This window comes from Melozone crissalis, unplaced genomic scaffold (genome assembly GCF_028551555.1).
Source record: "Melozone crissalis strain CALT ecotype California unplaced genomic scaffold, PUWL_Pcris_2 ptg000057l_1, whole genome shotgun sequence".
Classification (NCBI taxonomy): domain Eukaryota; kingdom Metazoa; phylum Chordata; class Aves; order Passeriformes; family Passerellidae; genus Melozone; species Melozone crissalis.
In genome coordinates this window covers 10,538,508-10,558,635 of record NW_026535835.1, presented here as the reverse complement: position 1 = coordinate 10,558,635, position 20,128 = coordinate 10,538,508, and the positions used below count along the sequence as shown (strand labels likewise).

At 53.4% G+C, this 20,128-nt stretch overlaps 1 protein-coding gene across 1 annotated transcript; it reads right to left on the bottom strand.

Annotated features, from left to right (window-relative positions):
• Positions 1 to 535: 535 nt before the first annotated feature.
• On the bottom strand, positions 536 to 19,617 carry DHRS11 (dehydrogenase/reductase 11). The gene is made up of 7 exons (XM_054287208.1): positions 19,480 to 19,617; positions 10,483 to 10,692; positions 4,639 to 4,733; positions 4,032 to 4,161; positions 3,518 to 3,610; positions 2,876 to 2,941; positions 536 to 2,350 (listed from the first exon to the last, which is right to left on the bottom strand). Exons 1-7 carry the CDS (start codon positions 19,609 to 19,611, stop codon positions 2,309 to 2,311), a joined length of 768 nt encoding a protein of 255 aa, XP_054143183.1. The 5' UTR covers positions 19,612 to 19,617; the 3' UTR covers positions 536 to 2,308.
• Between the last annotated feature and the right edge of the window lie 511 nt (positions 19,618 to 20,128).

The following is a 20,128-nucleotide window of genomic DNA, read 5'->3' as shown; positions in this document are numbered from 1 at the left end:
GATCCCCTAAACCCACACTTCAAATGGAAAAATATACTGCACGTCACCTCGAGGTGACTTCAGAGATTACAAATGTTCTTGGGGGAAAAAGAAAAAACAACTTGCAGGGCTGCCAGGTTGTATTTGCAGGGAGCAACTACCTGGACAAACCCTTTGTCAGGGTTCTGCATCTTCAGCAATTCTCTCCAAATCCTCCTTTTACAGCACAGGGAGATGTGAAGGCCCTCCTCAGCCACACATTGCAACATCTGTGAACTTCGCACAGAATTGCTGCCACAATTCCATGTTTCACCACCGCTGCCCACATCCCTGCTCAGAAGTTCCTAATTTCTCTATTTTTTCTTTTTCTTTTGGCCTCTTTAGTAGTTCAACCACCTTCCCTAAAGATGGCACACAGGGCACCTGCTGGGAATGCACACAAAGGCACCACCTTGGCATCCTGGAGCAGGGCAGTGCAGGGATTTCACTCACCATAAATTAAAAAGCCAAATCCAGGTGCACTTGCCAGTAAAAACTGGTGAATGGACACAATGGACAGAACAAACCATGTGTTAAGAAAGGGGGAAAAAAGGGTAAATTGCCTTTTGTTTTTGCCATCATGAAAGGAACATTTTGCCAGTTTTCTCCTTGTATCCTCCTACAGCTGCTCACCTTTGGCACAAGGAATTCTAGGTATGACAAGGTTTAATTCATAACAATACTTCAATAGCAACACTCAGCACTTACACAGCGCCTGTCAAAGTGCTTTACAAAAGCTTGTGAGTCCTCACAACACCCCTGTGAGGTAGGTGAGTGTCATTATCCCCACTTCCAGATGGGGAAACTGAGGCAGAGAGGTAAAGTGACTTGCCCAAGGCTGTACAGGGAGCTGAACTCGTGTCCTGCTGGCCCAGCTCTGCCCTGCCCTGTGCAGGGCTGGCACAGATGAACTCCCAGGGCTCTTCTGGTGTAAGCCAAACAATCCAACCCCAACTTCCCAGCTCTCTGTCCTCTGCTCTGACCATCCCTGACCTCCTGGAGCCCAGCAGGAGCTGGACAGGGTCTGCAATCTTAAGGCAACGTGCCCAGGAGCTCCCTGGAGAGCTGGGCACACACAGACCTCCCTGCAGAGAGCCTCCAGACAAATCCAGCTCTGCTTTGGGGCCAGATCTCCTCTCCCTCAACTCAGAGTAAACCCAGAGCCAGACACTGGGGCTGCACCAGCACAGGATCTCAGCCAGACCCTTCCCCTGCTGCTTTCTGTGGCCAAAAGGCCCCTGCAAATCTGCAAATCCCTCCTCGTTCCAGACACCTTCAGCAGGGCTTGTTCCATTCTATCTCTCTCTCTCTCTCTCTCTCTCAGAGTTTGTGTCTCTACATAAAAATAAACCTCCACCATTTCCAGCTCCTCAGCACCAGCATTTCAACAGCACCAGAGCAATCCACGTTTGCAGAAAAGTGTCAATGCATGCAAATATCACACACAGAACATCGAGAGTGCTGGGAGATGACACCAAGGATAGAGGTGGTCACAAGACAGCACACGTTTAGTTTTTATTAAAAATACCAAACAACTCACTCTTACTGCAACTATGCCACTTAGATTATCATCCTAACCTGCACAGGGACAGGTGCTTTTCCTTCAACTATTTACCTACCTAGAAAAAAAGAGAAATATCAAGCACACACATTTATACTTCCTCAAACTTGGCAGGAATGAGCCATGTGAAGGGGAAAGGAGGGCTGGGGGAGGTTGTACACTGGGGTTGGGGCAGTGGAGTACAAAAGAAATGGAAAATATCACATGCATCACCACCATCAGTAATCAACCTGATGAAAACAAACTCAGAGTATTAGATGGATTCATGTATCATGTCCACTGAAAATCTCAAACCCCAAGCACACTGAAGCTGGCAAACATCTTGTGCCACTTCACCTAGGTCCACACACAGCATCAGCAACTAAGATCAAACAAACCTTGATAAGAAAGCAAAATGAAGAATAAACCAGCCTGGAGACAAACCATCTTCCACAAACCACTTCCCTGCATTATTCTCAAACACATTTTTACTCTCAAGCAGTTCCAGAAAGGAGTGGGGGAGAAAGAGACCCACTACAAGTTTGTGGTTCTTTTTTTTTTTTCCAACTGGCTCAGCACCAGCACCAGCTCAGAGAGAGGGAGAGAAAAACAATTCTTCAGACATGATCCTTGGTACTTGATTAAAACGCTGCCAGCCAGCTGAGGGAAGCTTGGGCTGCCAGAGGGCTCCAGGTGGAGTGGGCATGTGCTGCTCATGGTGCTCCTCATCCTCCTCATCCTCCTGCCCTGCTACGAGATCTGCTCCGTGGGCCTCATCTGTATATCCCCAATCTGCAAGAGAGCAGTGTGGCATGGAACAGGAATTCTGCACTGGAATCCTGGGATCCTGCACTGGAATCCTGCACTGGAATCCTGCACTGGAGCTCTGCACTGGGCACTTCTACGCTGTGACCAGGGCTGAGCCTGATGAGCTGAGCAACCCCACACCCTGAGCAATCCCAGATCCTCAGCAGTGCCATCCCAGAGCCATCCCACACCCTGAGCAATCCCAGATCCTCAGCAGTGCCATCCCAGAGCCATCCCACACCCTGAGCAATCCCAGATCCTCAGCAGTGCCATCCCAGAGCCATCCCACACCCTGAGCAATCCCAGATCCTCAGCAGTGCCATCCCAGAGCCATCCCACACCCTGAGCAATCCCAGATCCTCAGCAGTGCCATCCCAGAGCTGGAAGTGTAAACAAACGTGATCCCTGCTAATCCCCAGCACAGGCTCCCTAAGCTCCCAGCTGATCCAGCAGCAGATCAGCCAGGCCAGGGCAGCCCTGAGCCCCTCCCCAGCCCCAGCCCCAGCCTACCTGGACATGAGGAGGGGCACTGAGGACATAGATGACAGCGTTGGCCATGTCTTCAGCCTTGAGACACTGCAACGACAGCAGAGGGGCTCTGGGTCAGAGGGCACCCCCAGAGCTCCCCAGGAGATCCCTCCTCTCCTGCCCATCCCTGATGAGGTCTGACAGCGTCACTGGGGCACGGCCAGGAGGGACAAGCAAGCAGGAAATACCCAGTGCATTGGAAATGTAACAGAGGATGTGCCTGGTGCTGATAATCTGCTGTGGATAATCTCACTGCTGGCACAGGGATTCTGCCATCCTTGTCAGGAATTCCCACAGGAAATTCCCTGCCACCTGCAGAACACTTCTCCTTGTGCTGGCACCTCTGCTTGTCCCATCTCCTCTACAATGAAGAAGTCACAGCCTGCAGAATGGCAAAGCTGACTGACACTGATTCACAGAAACATCAAAATAAAAGGAAAAATAGAAGGAGCTGGAAACTGAACCCAAATAAAAACCTACACAGTGTGTAAATACCACTGGAAAATGTGAGGTTTGAGGGCTGAGATTGGAGAGCACTGGGCACTCCCTGGAACCATCAGCCAGGAGAAATGCTCAATTATAATCAGAGCCACTTCCCTCTGCTCCCACTGCCCCAGGTCCTACCCGAATGCTCTCGTAGGTGGCAGCAGCTCTCTCGGGGTCATTATCATGCAGTTTAAAAGCAAATCCTGTTTCCACCAGTCCTGGAGATATACACTGGAAAAAAGCAGAGCACATCCTAATAGGATTTGTAATTCCCCTAAAAGAATAAAAAAAAAAAAAATCATTTTTTGTTACTCTCCTTTCCCACCCATTTTTAAGGGACCAGTTGAAGTGAGCAAACCTTACTGATTGTTGTGGCAGGTACCTCTGGTGGGCACCTCCCTCCTCACAGCCCAGAGGGACAGAGAAGCAAAGAAAAACATGGAAAAGCTCTGACTGAGCACCCACAGCCCAGCTGAGAGCCTCCTTCTGTTGATGTGACCCCTCCAAAAAGCAACTTCCCACTCTGTGCAGCCCAAAAATCCCTTCCCAGACCTTCTGTGCCCCCACCTGCCTGGGACAGAGCACCACAGGATTTCCTGACCATCCCCAGGGTGCTGAGCCCATTTTCACAGCCCAGGGCCCTGGCTCTCACCGTGGCTCGGATGTGGGTCCTGGCCTCGCGCAGCTCCTGCCGCAGCCCCTCGGTCAGCGCTGTCACCGCGTACTTGGTGGCACTGTAGAAATGCACCACGGACTGGGGCACCACGCTGTGCCCGTTCATGCTGGGGACAGAGCACAGGGCACGCTGCTGGCAGCTGGCAGGGACCCCAGGGCACTCAGGGCACCACAATGAACCCACTGGGGGCTGGCACGGGGCTGCAGCGGGGGACAGGCACAGCCAAACCTCCCTGAGCAGCTCCAGAAACCAAATGCCAGCCCTGCCCCATCAGCAGGGGGTGGCATCACCCTTTTCTCCCTGGTTTGGGGTATCCTTTCCTCCCTCATTTAGAGTATCCTTATCTCCCTGGTTTGGTCTTACTCCCTTTAAACCAGCAAAGATCAAGTTTGAAGCATCAACCCCCACAATCCTCAGGAATCCCCATCAGCACCACAGCAAGCCTGAAGCTCCAGTGCTGAAACCCTTAGTGTAAGGAGGAGAAAGCCCCCAAGGCTGACCCCAGCCGGTGCTTAAATCCTCTCTGTGCTGCAGGGAGGAGCAGGAAGGGCCCCAGGCTGCCCCCACAGCCCCCTTTGCTCACCTGTTAATGTTAATGATGTGCCCATCGTCGATGTTTCTCTCCTTCATGGACTGATAGGCCTCCCGGGTGCAGATGCTCACGGCCATCACATTGACCTGAGGGGAAGAAAATAAGAAATGAAGGCCAGCAGTCCTGCCTGGCACCCCCTGTGTGCCCAAAATCCGGGATATCAGCTCCAGTCCCTGTCCCCAGGCAATTCCCAGGAAAACCCAAAGAGGGAATGGCTCATCCTCACACCCCACAGCTGAGCTGGGGGCTGCAGCCACGGGGGCAGGGGGTGCACAGACACCCAGAGGGAGCAGAAATAAATTTAATTGGGTGTTTTAGGGGCAGGAGTGAGGGTGAAGCCCAAGGAAGGAGAGCACAGCCCTCCCCAGAGCAGCACTGCAGGCAGGAGCCCGAGGTGATTGACTGAGCACTCTGGGCAGCTGGCAGGGCACTCACAGCAGGTAATTAGGCCAGCTCGTTAACGAGGAAATCCCCAGCTCCTGCCTGTCACAGCGCCAGCAGCTCACAGGAGGCACCAGAAGAGCTCCCAGGCACGGGAAGCAAAGCTCACCTTGTGCCACAGGGAACCCCTGAGTGGGCAACTCAGCCTGGGGCTGTGGGAGCCACCGACCTGTCCCTGTCACTGCCTGGTGACACTGCCCCAGCCCAAACTGGCGATTCCCCAGCCCCGCAGGACCCAGAGCACTCCAGGCTCTGCTCTTTGCACCAGCACTGCCCTGGCTTGGTTAAACTCGGTCCTGTCACTCCCCAAGCATTAATGCACAGCATTCCAGCCTGTCCTGACCATAAACACTGAGCCAAAGCTGCTGGGAGATAAAGATGAGGAAATTCTCCCAGCTGGAATCCAAAGGGCCCAGAGGGGCTGCAGCACTGATGAGCAGCAATCCCAGCAGCAGTGCTCATTGCTCAGGGGGCTCAGATTTGGAAGGGGTTGTGCTGAAGGCCTCCAGAAAGGATGTGACCATCCCCTGGCAGGTCCTGTGTAACAGCGTGTCACTTGGCCAGCTAAACGAGCAGCCCAGAAGGGTCTGAACACACTGCAATCTCCAGGAAGAAGTGATTTTCTGATGAATCAGAAGGCAGGTGGAGCAGCAGGAACAGTGAGGGATGGAGATGGGAGAGGGCTGGGGATCATCCCTGGGAAAAATAAAAAACAAGAATGGGGCAGAATAGCTCGGACTTGCTGGCACAAAAGGACAGGCAGGAGAGGGATGGAGCTGGGAGATGCAATTACTGAGCAGCACAAAGAGCAGCAGGGTCAGATCTTTGTCACTGCTTTTGTCTGATTCTTATTCCCCACTCACTGCCCGGCCATCCCTGAGGGGTTTGTCTTCGAGATAAGCAGAGATAAGCAGGCCTTTGATGTGCCCCTGGGAGTGCCCAGGCGGCACCAGGAGCCACCACCCCCAGCCCAGTGCACTTTGGCCAGGCAGAGGCACTGCTGGCTCCTCACCATCACACCTGGGCTGCAGAGATAAATCTTTAACCCGGGAATCCACCTGGGCTGTGCCAGGAGGAAAAGGAGCAGAGAGGAGACACAAGGGACCCTCAGCACTGGGGTGGAGCCCGGAGCAGGCAGGGCACGGGCAGGATTGGGGATTTCACAGCAGGGATTTCACACAGGTGGCTCAGGAAAAGCAGGAGTCACCCTGCAGCCTGACCCTGGGCTTTGGGATATGGATCTGGGCACCTGCTGGTGTAAAACCCCCCATGACAAACAAATCCTGCCTCCCCCAGCCCACCAGGCAGCTCCTCCTTGGAGCAGCCACTCCCAGATCCCTCTCCAAAGGCCACTAGAGGGTAACATCACCCCAAAGTGACTCACAGAGCGGCCTGGGCAAGGTTACAGCATTCTGACAGCTCCTGGCAGAGCCAGATCCCAATCAACAGCACATGGGAAAGTCCAGAGTGCTGTGATAAAACCCACAGCGCAACAAAACAACTGGCTGGAAGGCAGCTGAGCTGGGATGGCCTTTTCCCACCAGCACAGACTGGGTTTGGGGTGAAATCCCATTTCAGAACGTGCAACAGGCACTGAAGAGGGAAATGAGCAAGTGTGTGTGACCCCAAGGCTGTTGTTACAAATACCCACAGACACATTTTTCTGCCTCATTCCTATTTTAGGGAGAACAGGCTCAGAGGTGCCAGGCAAGGGTGCCCAGCACACCTGAGTGTCAGCAGCAGCTCTGTGACAGCCACCACGGTGCCACATTAACCAGTCCCAGCTGCCAGGTCAGAGAACACAAAGGATCCTGTTCCTAGAAGGGCTCAGCGTTTCCCTTTCCCAGAATCAGCCTCTCCCAAGGCTTCCAAAGGGGTGCCCCAGCCCCAGAGCACACATGGAAGCACAGCACACAGCAGACATATCCCTGCATGGATGGCTGGGAAAAGCAAGAAGAACAGAGCCTGGCTTGTCAGTGAACAGCGCCAAGAATCAAACCCATGCTGTGTCTACAGGAGCCAGGGGATGTGCCCTGAGCAGGGAAAATGGGAAGTTCGGCTTGAATTCCTGGCTGGAAAGGTCAGTGGGTGAGAAGTGAAGGAGCTGCTGCAGCCCCAGAGGCTCAGAGTGTGCACAGCAGCTCCTCCTGCACACCAGGACTTTGCTCCAGCCTCAGAAACCAGGCAGAACACGGGGGAGGATGGGCTCAGAACCTGCCTGAGGTGACACCTTCCCTCCTGCACCCACAGCACATCTTGGCAGGGCTCTGTAAACCAGCACATCCCTCATTCCAAACTGTCTGGGGAGGAGCAGCTCCCACCCTGGGAATAAACACCGGACAATGAAGGACCAGAACATTAGAAAAGGAGAGAAATAAGTAAATTATAATGTGGTTTTCACTGTTAGATGGATAGCAAGGAGGAGGATACTGAGAGTGGAATCTGGAAGGACATGGAGCCTCAAAGCTCATAAAAAATGCATGGAAGCAAAAATCAATTTACCAAAAAGGAAAAAAAAAAAAAAAAAAGGAAAAAAAAAAGAAAGAAAAAAAAGGCCTTTAATTTAAGGCCCTAATGCCTCCTACATCGATGGTTGATGGCTGCTGGGAAACTTTTCCCATCCTGCAGCCCAGAGGTGCCCTGGAACTCTCCCACAGCATCTCCCAGCTCTCCAGGGAAGCTGGGGAAGAAGCTCCCTGCTGCCTGCAAAGCCCAGTGGAAGGGGCTGGCAGCCCTCCCTGTGAGGGACAGGAGCCTGGCCTGGCCCTGGGGTGCCCTGGCAGGGGGGGCTGGCCCTGCAGAGCCCCCCAGCCCTGCCATGGCGCCTGGACAGAGGGACAGTGCCAGGGGACACTGCCAGGGGGGACACTGCCACTGCCATGCAGCCACAAAGCAGGGGCACAGAACAAAAGGGAGAACTGCACTGAGCTGTCCCCAGCCTGAGCAGCAGCACGGAAAGCAAAGCCCAGCCTTGTCAGGCTGCCCAGGCCAGGCTGGGTGAGGCTCTGGGCTCTGGAGCACCCCAGGGCTCTGCCTTTATGCTGCAGGGCTGTTCCATGAGCACAGAAACGAGGAGCCAAGGCAGCAGCTGCTGGAGGGTGGGGAGAGGGAAATGTCTGCCGGGCTGGCCCAGGCTGCTGCTGCGGCATCTCTGCCAGGCAGAGAGAGCAGGGACAGCCACACAGCCATCCCTGGGGATAAAACATCCCCCAGTGCTTTCCTGACACTGCCCTTGTGGGGTCACCTCTCCTTCCCCCCATCCCACCCCAAAGCAGCCCCCACAAGCAGGGGGACCCTAAACTTTGAGCCACTGTGAACACCAACACTGCAGTGTCCCAGACAGGACAATCCCACTCCAAAATCTTTCTCTCTAAAAACAGTGGAAGGGAGATAATGGGAGCACTTCCAGCTGAGCAAGGGAAGGGAATATGGACTGGGGGAGCTGGGAAAGCCACAGGTCCCCCCAAGCCTGCCCAGCTGATAAAAACAAAGGACACGCAGCATCTCTGAGGGACCCACACCCCACCCAGCCCCAGGGACCAGGACAGGGAATTTCCAAGGCCCAGGTGACCCCCAGGGCCTGGCAGTGCCCTGCTGGACAGCAGCTCAGCTCAGCTCCACTTCACTTCATTTTCTTTGAAGCCTCCATGGCAACGGGGCCGGGAAATGTGGCTGTGCAGTGACCCGGGCTGGGAGCCCACAAAAGCCTCTCTGGGCACACAAAGCTGGGCTCAGCTGGCCTTGGCTGCAGCCACAGCAGCCAGCAGGCTGGCCAAAATCCTAACAAGAACTTAATTAGGCAGGATATGGCAGCTCTTGGCCTGGCAGCAGGAGCCTGAAGTCTCAGAGTGCTTCTCTTTTACACAGAGCAGCCAGGGGAGCTGACAGCTCCCAGCTGACTCCACTGCTGAGCCTTCAAAGAGCTCCTCAGACATCTCCTCCCCTTCAGCAGGACAAGCTCCCAGAGCTGCTGCAGGTGCTGCCAGCCATGGGTTCCACTCCTGTTCCTGCGAGGAAAACGTTTCTGTGCACAAGGGAAGGTGGCACAGGAGGGGAAATCACACCAAAATCCAGCACCTCCCTGGCCAGAGGAGGGAAATCACACCAAAATCCAGCACTTCATGGCTAGAGGAGGGGAAATCACACCAAAATCCAGCACCTCCCTGGCCAGAGGAGGGGAAATCACACCTAAATCCAGCACTTCATGGCTAGAGGAGGGGAAATCACACCAAAATCCAGCACTTCATGGCTAGAGGAGGGGAAATCACACCAAAATCCAGCACCTCCCTGGCCAGAGGAGGGGAAATCACACCTTAATCCAGCACCTCCCTGGCCAGAGACACTGCAGGGACATCCAAACCATCCCGAGGTCCCACAGCTGTGGTTCCCACTGCTCTGTGCAGAGAAAGGGCCCCCACAAAATGACAAAAATGGTGAAGTCACAGAAGATGCCCAGGAGAAATTGTAAATGGGACAGGCCATGTGCACAGCTCCCATTTCAGCACATGAAACACTCCCATTCACATCCAGCCCTAACCAGATTATGGGCAGAAAATGAAGCTGTAAAGACAAAAAGCATTACAGCTTTTTAAGCCATAAAGAATCTGCCCATTTCTACAAACCACTGCCACAAGTAACAGGATTAGCTGCAAACCCCAGCGCCTGGCATTCCATTTCCTGCTTTATTGGAGGAATAAAAGAAAAAAAAATAAAAAAGAAAAAAAAAGAAAAAAAGAAAAAAAGGAGAAAAAAAGAAGGAGGAAAAATGGAGGGAAAAAAAGAGGAAAAAAGAGGGAGAAAAGAGGAAAAAAAGAGGAAAAAAAGAGAGGGGAAAAGAGGAAAAAAGAGGAAAAAAAGAGAGGGAATAAAGAGGAAAAAAAGAGGAAAAAAGAGGAAAAAAAGAAAAAAGAGGAAATAAAGAGAAAAAAAGAGGGACAAAAGAGGGAAAAGAGAGGAAAAAAGAGGAAAAAGAGAGGAAATAAAGAGGAAAAAGGAGGGAAAAAAGGGAAAAAAGAAAAAAGAGGAAAAAAGAGGAAAAAAGAGAAAAAAGAGGGAAAAAAGAGGGAAAAAAGAGCAAAAAAGAGAGGAAATAAAGAGGAAAGAGAGGAAATAAAGAGGGAAAAAAAGAGGAAAAAAAAGAGGAAAAAAGAGAAAAAAAAGAGGAAAAAAAGAGGAAAAAGGGAGGCTCTTCCTCCTTCAGAAAGCCAGCGAGCTGAAGGAAAAATGCTGCTGTGTTTCCATCCTCCGAAGTGAGGGCTCAGCAGGGCAGGATGTCCTTCCACCCCCCAGGCAGCACAGCTGGGCTGTGTCAGAGCGGGCTGGGGGGCAGATCCTCAGCTCTGCAATGAGGACAGGGTGGCCAGCAGAGGCAGCAAATGGCCCAGGAATACTCACATCGATCATGGTCCTCCAGCCCTCCGTCCTCCCCGAGAGCAGCGGCTCGGGCCGCGCCAGGCCCGCGTTGTTGATGCACACGTCCACCCCCTGGTGCAGGGTCCTGATGGCAGAGAACATGGACAGGATCTCCTCCTCGTTGGACAGGTCACACTTGTAGGGGATCAGCGTGCCCGGGTAGCCAGCGCTCTGGCACTCAGCTGCCAGCTTCTGGGGGAGACAGAGGCGGGGGGAAAACAGCCATCAGGAGGGGGGAAACAGCCAGCAGAGAGGGGGAAAATAGACAGCGGGAAGGGGGAAACAGCCAGGAGGAAGGGGAAAAAACAGCCAGCAGAGAGGGGAAAACAGTCATCAGGAAAAACAGCCAGCAGGAAGGGGAAAATACAGCCAGCAGGAAGCATGGAAACAGCCAGCAGAGAGGGGAAAATACAGCCAGCAGAGAGGGGGGAAAATAGTCAGCAGGAAGGGGAAAAAACGAGCAGCAGGAAAGGGGAAAACAGCCAGCAGGAAGGGGGAAAAATACCCAGAAGGAAGAGGGAAAACAGCCAGCAGGAAGGGGAAAAAACAGCCAGAAGGAAGGGGAAAAAACAGCCAGAAGGAAGGATGGAAATACAGCCAGAAAGAAGGATGGAAATACAGCCAGAAAGAAGGATGGAAAGAGCCATCAGCCCCCTCTCCCCACAGAGCAGCTTTTCCAGCCACTTCCTGAAGACCACACCTCAGGGCTAACACAGCCTGCAAAGCAGGCACTGGGGAAGGATCAGTGTGATGCTAATTAAGAAAAAGGAGATCTCGATATCCAGGAGAAGCTGAGAGCTCCAGCCTCTCAGTTCTGGAGCTGAGGACACGCTCAGTGCTGTGCTGCTCCTGCTCAAGGTGAGCAGCACACACAAAATACAAATCAAAACCACAAATCAGTGCTGCCCTGGCACCAGGCTGGGAGTCTGCCACACTGGCAAAGGACAATTCCTCGTTAGCCACGGCCAAGGATGACTCCAAATACCCCGAGCTTTTGTCAGGCTGGGTGACACGCAGCCAAGGCAGGGCCAGGAGCTGCTGCCAGCTGCCAGCACAGCTCCGAGGGTGCCCTTTACCCCTGACACTAATGAGAAGCAGCATCTCCTCCCCGATGTGTCACAGCAGTGACAGTGACAGTGACAGCTCCCAGCGCCAGGCAGGAGCCACATGATGTCTGGCTCCTGAGGGGAGATGGATTCTGGCTACAAATGCCCACCAAATCCCCGGGACACGGGGCCGTGGCGGTGTCACCGACGGTGACATCTCAGTGTGTGCAGCACAGCCCTGCCCCTGCCACCACAGACAGCTTCCCCCTGCTGCCAGCTCCTCCTGCACTCCAGGCACTGCAATTCCCAGCTTTTCATAAAGGGAGCAGCGAGGGCCAGTGCAGGAATCTCCTGGAAGTGATGGCACATGGAGGCAGCTCCTCCCCAGCCCTCCCTGCACCCCAAACAGGTTCACTTGAGGCATTCTGGTAAATGAAGCACTCTGGGGCTGTCTGGTAAATGATTTTCAGCCTTTCCCAGTAGCTGAGCCAACCACAGAGCTGGACCAAAGCCCTGAGCAGGCAGCTGCAGCTTTGCTGCTTTACCTTCCCCAGACCCCAGCAGCTTCCATGGACCACAAGGCAGAACCAGCCCAGGGCTGAGCTGTGGTGCAGGAGCTGCTCTCCTGCCTGGCTCCCAGCTCAGGGGAGGCCCTGCAGAACACAAGAATGATCATTATTGCTCTCACAGCACAGGCAGGGAGGGCAGGGATGTGCTGAGCTGAGCTGGAATCGATCCCTGCCAGCAGCATCCCCAGAGAGCCCCTGACAGCATCCCTGCCTGAGCAAAGCTGGCCTGGCACTGAATCCCAACCCTCTGTGCCCTGCCTGAACAAACCTGCCCCTGGCACTGAATCCCACCCCTCTGTGCCCTCCTGGGGCTGCCAGCACCTCGCCATGCAGGGAACCTTGTTGGTGATGTGCTAATAGGAGTGGGAGAATATTTTCCTTTTCACCTTTGGAGCACACGCTTGAAAAAAACAGTGAGGGGAGGGGAAATGCCTGCATCCCTGCAAGAGCAGCATTTAGGAAATTCACAGCAGCAGGAAGGGCTGCTGGAAGGTTCTGAACTGCTCCAGGGATGGGGCCTTGTTGCTGCAAAGATACAGGAGGGGAAAAGGGCAAAAGGACCACGAGCTGGCGAGAGAGTGAGAATCAAGCAATGCCAAAGATGTCCAAAAATGAGAAACACAAGCACAGGGGGATGGGAGGAATCTCCCAGAGCAGGAGCCGTGCCAGGAGAGCTGGAGGGAACAGGGACACATCAACATGGACAGGGAAGGACAGACAAGCTCACTGACAGCCCAGGGGGACACAGGGCTCTGTGTCACTGCTCTGTGTCCATGTCCAGCTGCCACTTCCACCCTCGCCTGCTCAGTGCAGACCCAGGTGAAGGAGCAGAGGGAGCAAGGGCTGTGATTTGCTCTGGGATGAGCCTGCTGCAGCAGGGAGGCTGTACCACAAGCCCCACTGTGGCCCCTCCAAGCTGAGCATTCTGGCTGGGGCTGCCCCTCCTCTGCTCCAGCTGCACCAGGAGAATGCCCTTTCACTTCTCTTTTCAGCGTCTCTGCCACAACTGACCTGGGAAATCAAATCTCCCTCAAAACCTTTCCCTCCCTGCCTGGTGTCTGGCTGCCTCCAACACGGATCCTTTCATCTCTCAGGCTGCACTTGTGCTAACAAATTCTCTTTGAAAAGCAAGTGCTGAACACTGCTGACACCCAGGCAGGGCTGGATTGTGCTCCAGCCATCTACAGATAAAGAATCATCACAGGCTCTTCAAAGAAACATCAACTGCAGGCAAGTTTGCAAGAGACTTTTGAAAAGCAGCTCTAAGCTACCGAGCTCACAGAGGTTTTTTTTTCAGAGCATCCATTAAGTCACTCAAGTGATGCTCAATCCACTTTGAGCTCATCCCATGCATGAGGAGGAGAGAAAAAAAGAGGAAAAAAGCTGATTTTCCAGATTTCATGAACAATTTGAGAGTGACCAGGTAATGCAACTGCAATACAGGTGAGGGCAGTGCAAGTCCAGCAGCTGGAGATGGAAATCTGAAATAAGAATGGTTTGGGTTGGAAGGGACCTTAAAGATCATTCAATTCCACCCCTTCCACTGTCCCAGGTTGCTCCAAAGCCTGGGACACTCCCAGCATCTCTGCAGCACAGCATTATCCCTGGATGCCTGGAAATGGACAGCCAGTCTGAAAGGCTGCCCCACATTTATGGGATGGGTTTGCTGTGGTCAGAAACCTCCAGTTCTCCCCTGAAAGAGTTAATAATCTTTGTGCATATCCATGGTGCCCTGCACCCACATTCATCCTGATGAAATGGTTTTACAGAACTAATTGATATAAAATGTTAAGGGGCTCTAAAGAGGGGGAAAAGAAGGAAGGAGTCAAGCAGGGCTTTATTTGGCAAAGCCTCCCATTAACTTCAGACACATTTAGATCAGTGAATGGAAGCCAGAAGGTGCCATTGGCTGATTTTTAATCTCACCTGCCATTCACCACAGGAACCTGTGTCCTACTGACTGAGCTCCTGCACCAAGAAACCAACTGGAAAAGCACCAAAATCACCCCAATCACTTTTGCTACCTGAAGGAAATGAAGGACAAAAACTGTAACAAACAGCACCAGAGCTGTGAGAGAAAACTGGGGGCTTACAAACCCTCTCATTCCACTGACTGGCAAGTCTGAAGCTGCTTTTAATTAAGATTTAATAACCGCACAACAGCATAATAGAGAGCTACAGTGAATAAAGCAGCAGGGTGAGGTTTGTTTGTTTATTTATTTATTTCCACAGCGCTCTGTGCCCATGAGTGGCATTCAGAGCTGTGTCACGTGGAGAGAATCACACTCTGAGCTCTGGGTACCTTTTGGCCCATAAGATCCAAGGATAAATATCATTCCACATTTCCTCCCAGGCTCCTGCTAAGCTGGGTCTGGCTAAGCCAGAGCCAGGCTGCTCCTTCCCAAGCCTCCTCTGCTCCCTGCACTTCCCCAGCAGTTCAGCATCCCAGGAGATGTTTCCTCAGCTCACTTGATGTTCAATTTCCATTGTCACACACAGCCAAAGGCCCCAGAGGTCCCTGCCACCTTCAGGCACTCACCCAGCCCCTCCTCACTCACGTCAAGGCACTTGGAGTTTGTCACTCCTTGCTCCAGGCTGGCGTGGAGGAGGTGACACTGCTGTCACCGTGACAGCTCATTAGAGCAATATCCCTGCATTCCTCTGAGCCCTGCTTGTCCTAAACCCAGCCTGTCCTAAACCCAGCCTGTCCTAAACCCAGCCCCATAGAGCTCAGCCTGTCCAAAAACCAGCCCCATAGAGCTCAGTCTGCCCTAAACCCAGCCTGCCCTAAACCCAGCCTGCCCTAAACCCAGCCCCACAGAGCTCAGCCTATCCTAAACCCAGCCCCACAGAGCTCAGCCTATCCTAAACCCAGCCCCAGAGAGCTCAGCCTGCCCTAAACCCGGCCCCACAGAGCCTGCCAGGACTGGGATCACTGGGATCACTGTCAGGACTGGGATCCCCAAGGAACCCACAGGCACCCAGCTCAGGGGGCAGAGCTGAGCCCCAGCCCCTGCCTGACACCCCCAGGTCCTGGCACCTGCCTCCTGTGTCCTTTTCCTCCCACCCTCCCAGGACAGCTGCCAGGTTTTACACGGGGAAACTGAGGCACGGCACTGCCACCTGACACAGCACACACCCCCATCCCAGCTCCAAAACACAGGAAAAGCTCGGTTATTATTTCTTTTTGGGGCTCTGAGCACGGTATTGCTGCTCTATTGCAAACCCCAGGCACAGCAGAGCAGCAGAGGAGGGGGGTGCTGCAAAGTCACATTCTCAAAGCACATTTTGGGGGAGAAACAGGAGGAATCCAGCCTGGTTTGAACCCCCTGAGTTTCAAGGCTGGGGGAATGCACGAGGACAGAGAGGTATTTGTTCCCAGCAATGATGGGATCTCTGCTGTTTATCAGACAGGATCTGGTCAGGGACAAGTGGCAATAAAAGCCCTTCAGAGGCCTTGAGCCCACCATCCCCAGACACAGAACAGCCCCTGCCAGGGGCCAAGGGGACTCTGAAGGTCACTCACACTCCACAGGCACCCTGCCTCGGGATTATCCTGCTCAGGATGGGGGGAACCTGTGGGAACAGCCCAGGAAACCCATCCCAGCTGCTGGGCAGAGGGACAGACCCAGCAGGGACAGACAAAACGCCAAAATGGAACCAGATGAGCTCTAAACCATCATCTGATCTGCCTGCAGGGAATTAAACACCACACTCAGCAACCAGCTGTTAATTACACTGTTAATTACCCTCCTAGGAGCACCTGAGGGTTCCCTGAAGTGACCAGAGAGCCCAAAAATGGATGCTCAGGTCCCACGAGGAATTCTCAGCTCCTTCCTCCTCCTCCTCCTCCTCCCAACAGCCTCCCCAGAGCCTGGGCTGCTCCAAGCTGCAATCAATTGCTGAGCTTATCAAAGGCTGCTTCTGAGCAAGATCTAACCTTGACAAAGCAGGCCCTGGTTATAAATGCTACCTTTGATCAATACCTGTCACAAATGCATTGGAATTAATTGGTTAAACCTTGTATCTTAAGTCACATTTATTGCTTCCTGCACGGCTCTGCTCTCGGCACGCCAACAAAGACAGGGAAAAATGGATTTCTTTTGGAGCACAGCATCCCTGGGCACAGCACAGCAAGGCAACCAAGCTGCTGGAGGATTTCCAGCGAGCTGGAGCAGGGGGCAGTGTCCCACCTGGAGCATCTGCCCCCAGTGACAGCCCCAGCCATGCCGCAGATCAGGGCTCTGACACCATGCATGGAGGGGGAGCACCTGCCAGCACTTCTGCCATTCTCTGGAAATGGAAAATAAATCAATTTTCGTTATAAAAAAGCACAGTACCAGCACCACTGCAAACCCCTTGGAAACAGCTCCCTGTCTCTGCCTTGCTGTGCTGCAAGGGAAAAGCTGCAGAGTCCCTCTGAGCCAGGAAAACCCTCCCAACCTGGGGAAAACCCTGCAAAACACAACTCACACATCTCACTGAATAAAAGACCAGAGAGGGCTTTGCCAGCCGGGAGGGCAGGAACATTTTGTCCCATGCATGTGCAAATTCTCCCCTTTTTTTGTGCTGCTGCAAGGAGCCAGACACCAAACACAAACTCCTGGAAAACACGAGCAGGGGAAAGTGAGGAGCAGCAGAGTGGCTGTGGCTGTAAATCTCAGCGAATCTCTGCACCCAAGGAGCATTTTCCCCCCAAAACCTGCTCTTCCAAGCTGCTAAAAAATAAAAACACTTGGCTGCTTGGTGAGAGCTGCTGCCTTGGAACGCGTGGCGGTGTCTGGAGAGCAGCAAACGCTCCCTGAGCACACGCCAAGAAGTCCTTGACAGCTGTTGGTACCTCCGGGCTCTGCATTTAAAACAAGCCTTCAACCTGAATTACCTCCTGGCGTGCACAAGGAAAACGCAGCCAGTTTAATTATATTTTATTCCTCGATGTCTGACTGTTTGAGCTCCTGTTGGATGACCCACACGAAGAGGCTGCGGCAGGGAGCAGGGAGGGAAACGTGGACAGTGGAGCCACTGGAAGGGAAAAAATAAAAAATATCCTTCTGCAGTTTGGGGGTTTTTGGGGCTTTTTTGTGAGCCATTACCATTTTTTATTTCAAAAGGCAAATAAAGACCACTGGAGTTGTGACAGGGGTTTAACGCCAAACACGCAACTTTGCAAATCCTTCGTTATCTTGCCTCGAGCCCTTATCTGATTTTCCAAGAGATTAAGAAATCTTGACATAGCATTTATTGCCCCAGCTAAATCCCCACCAGACAACCTGCTCTTTCAGTTAGCTGGAGGTTACAAAACCACCTTATACAAGGGTTCCAGCATTTCATCTTAAAACCGGCGACCTTCCCGAACTTCGATGAAATGTGATGGTTTTGTGTTAGAGTGAGCTCTACATTCCAGGTTTCACACCCTGCTGCTCGCCTTCTTTCCAAGCTTCCCTGGAGCCCCCTGGGATAGTGGAAGGTGTCCCTGCCCATGGGGGTTGCAATGGGATGGTTTATAAGGTTCCCTTGAACCCAAACCACTGGGATTCCATAATTCTGTTAGCCATGGTAGGGATGCTCTGGCATCACCAAACCCTCAGCTGCTTCACATTTCCCTTCTCTCCTCCCTCCATCACTGTGTTCCAGCATCCCTCAATCCCCCCCAATCAAATCCCCAAACACTTCTAAGTCTGGATATTTTCCTATTTTATTTCAATTTTTTTTTGAGCATCCCTCAAATCCCCCCCAATCAAATCCCCAGCTCAACACTTCCAAGTCTGGACATTTTGCTATTTTATTTTAATTTTTTTTAAAGGAAAATCCTCAAGGTGAATCTCTGGAGGACAGCTCCATGAACAGCCCTGCTCTGAAGCAGGGCTGGGTACAAAGCTCCCACAGCATCCCTGGCAGCCAGGAGGTGACAGAGCTGTTCCCACAGTGACCCTGGATCCCCCCACGCTCCAGCACCTTCCCCCCCTGGGATTTTCTTCCTCGTTAGGGAAACAAGCTCGACAATAAATAAACCCAGAATAGCAGCGGAGCAAAACACAGTCCAGACACCCAGCAAAACAAATGACAGCCCTGCAGACACACTGGGGTCCCAGCGAGGGGACAAACATCAGCTGCTGTGGGAACACGTGTGTGACACAGCTCAGGACACCGGGGAGCAGCCCCAATCTGCAAACCAAATCAATCAATGATCAATACAGGAGTCATCGCCCTGGGGCACACTCAAATCCAAACACAAAGCCTCACAGCACTGCTGGTTTTTAAACCCACGCTGCGTTTTTGCCAGGAAAGGTTGGGAAAGGAAGGAAACTCACGTGAACAACGAAGGAAAACACAAGCTGCATTGATTTCTTTCCCAAATGAAAGGAGTCCAGAACAACATCCAAGATAAGGGAGCTGCTGGAAACGGCAATATTGGAAATAACTTTCTGGAGAGGAATGGGAAGCGACAACATCCTCTGCAGCATCCTTTGCCAGGCACCCCGAGCACATCCAACCAGCTGCAGGTGGGAAAGGCTTTGGAGAGCTCAGCCCTCCCTGCAAACCACAGCACCAAAACCCTGGCAAGTCAAAACTCGCAGCAGCCCCAAAGGACCGTGCACTCAGTCACATTGGTGCTCTCTCCTCTCTGCGAGCAGAGCCTCCGAGATACGCAATGAAAAAGGGGAAAAGTTTGGCTTTTCCCGAGCATTTCTTTATCAACCCCGCTTAGCAACGCCACCGATGCCAAGCCTTGGTTTCCATGAATTTTGGACCATTTATTCCTAGCACAGTCAGCTGTACACAGCCCTTACCACCTCGGCTATGGAAACACAACCCTGGATATCGCACAGGTCCCCTTTAGCTCCAAACACCCACGATGGCGATATTTAAGATGACTAAAACTTAATTCCTCCCTCAGAGGAAACTTCGTAAATGGCAAATAAGCCGCTGCGAGGCACAGCTGACCCACGCACAACAGGGATCCCGAGAAAACACTTCTTGTGAGCATCTTTATCGCCGAGCCAGCGCCATCAGGTTTCTGAGGGGGCTGTGGGGATGCTCCTGGCAGGACCGAACCCCGTTTGAATACCAGGAGCGCCCAGCCTCCCGAGCAGCCCCATCCCGCTCCCGGGGACAGAGATGCTATTTTTAACCTCGATAAGAAGCGGCTCAAAAAAAAAAAAAAAAACAAAAAAAACAACAAAACCGAAAACCGATCCCGCTCCTCGCTCGGGCACCTTCCCCCCGCTCCAGCGGCTCAGTGGGCAGGAGCAGCCGGGGCCGGGCATCCCCCGAGCGGTGGCCCGGCCAGGAGCGGCCTCATGAGGGGAGAGGCGGCCCCGTGAGGGGAGAGGCGGCCCCCGCCCCGCCGGTACCGCCAGTACCTCGATCTTGTCGACGCTGCGGGCACATCCCACCACCTTCATGCCGTGCTGCACCAGCGCCCTCGCCACGGCCGCGCCGATGCCCACGGAGGCGCCGGTGACCAGCGCGACGCGGCCGGACCAGCGCTCCATGGCCCCGGCCCGGCCCCGCCGCAGCCGCCGCGCACAAAGCGCCGCCCGCCCGCCGGCCCCGCCCCGGGACACGCCCCTGGGACACGCCCCGCCCACAGGGACACGCCCATGGGGACACGCCCATAAGGGACACACCCTCCGTGAGCCAAGTTTGAGGGGCGCAGCTCTGGATGGGAGCGGGGTTTGAGGGTTTCGTTCCCCAGCGTGGAAAGGCACGGGAGGGATAAGCGGAGAAGGATCCAGCAGCCACGGGAGGGATGAGTAGAGCAGGATCCAGCAGCCAAGCAGGTTTTAGAGAGGGATGAAATGGAGAGGAGAGGGTGAGCAGCACAGGGAAGGGGGTGTTATCCTCCTCCCCAGGGCCAAGGATGCTCAAATAATCCTCAGAAATGTGTGAGGAAATTGATTAATTGGAACAGAAGAAGGAGGACAGATGTTGAATTGATGTAAGAAAAGGGTGGGATTTAACAATGCCCCCCAAATGGCCCAAGCTGCACCCTCCAAATCCAACCCCCTT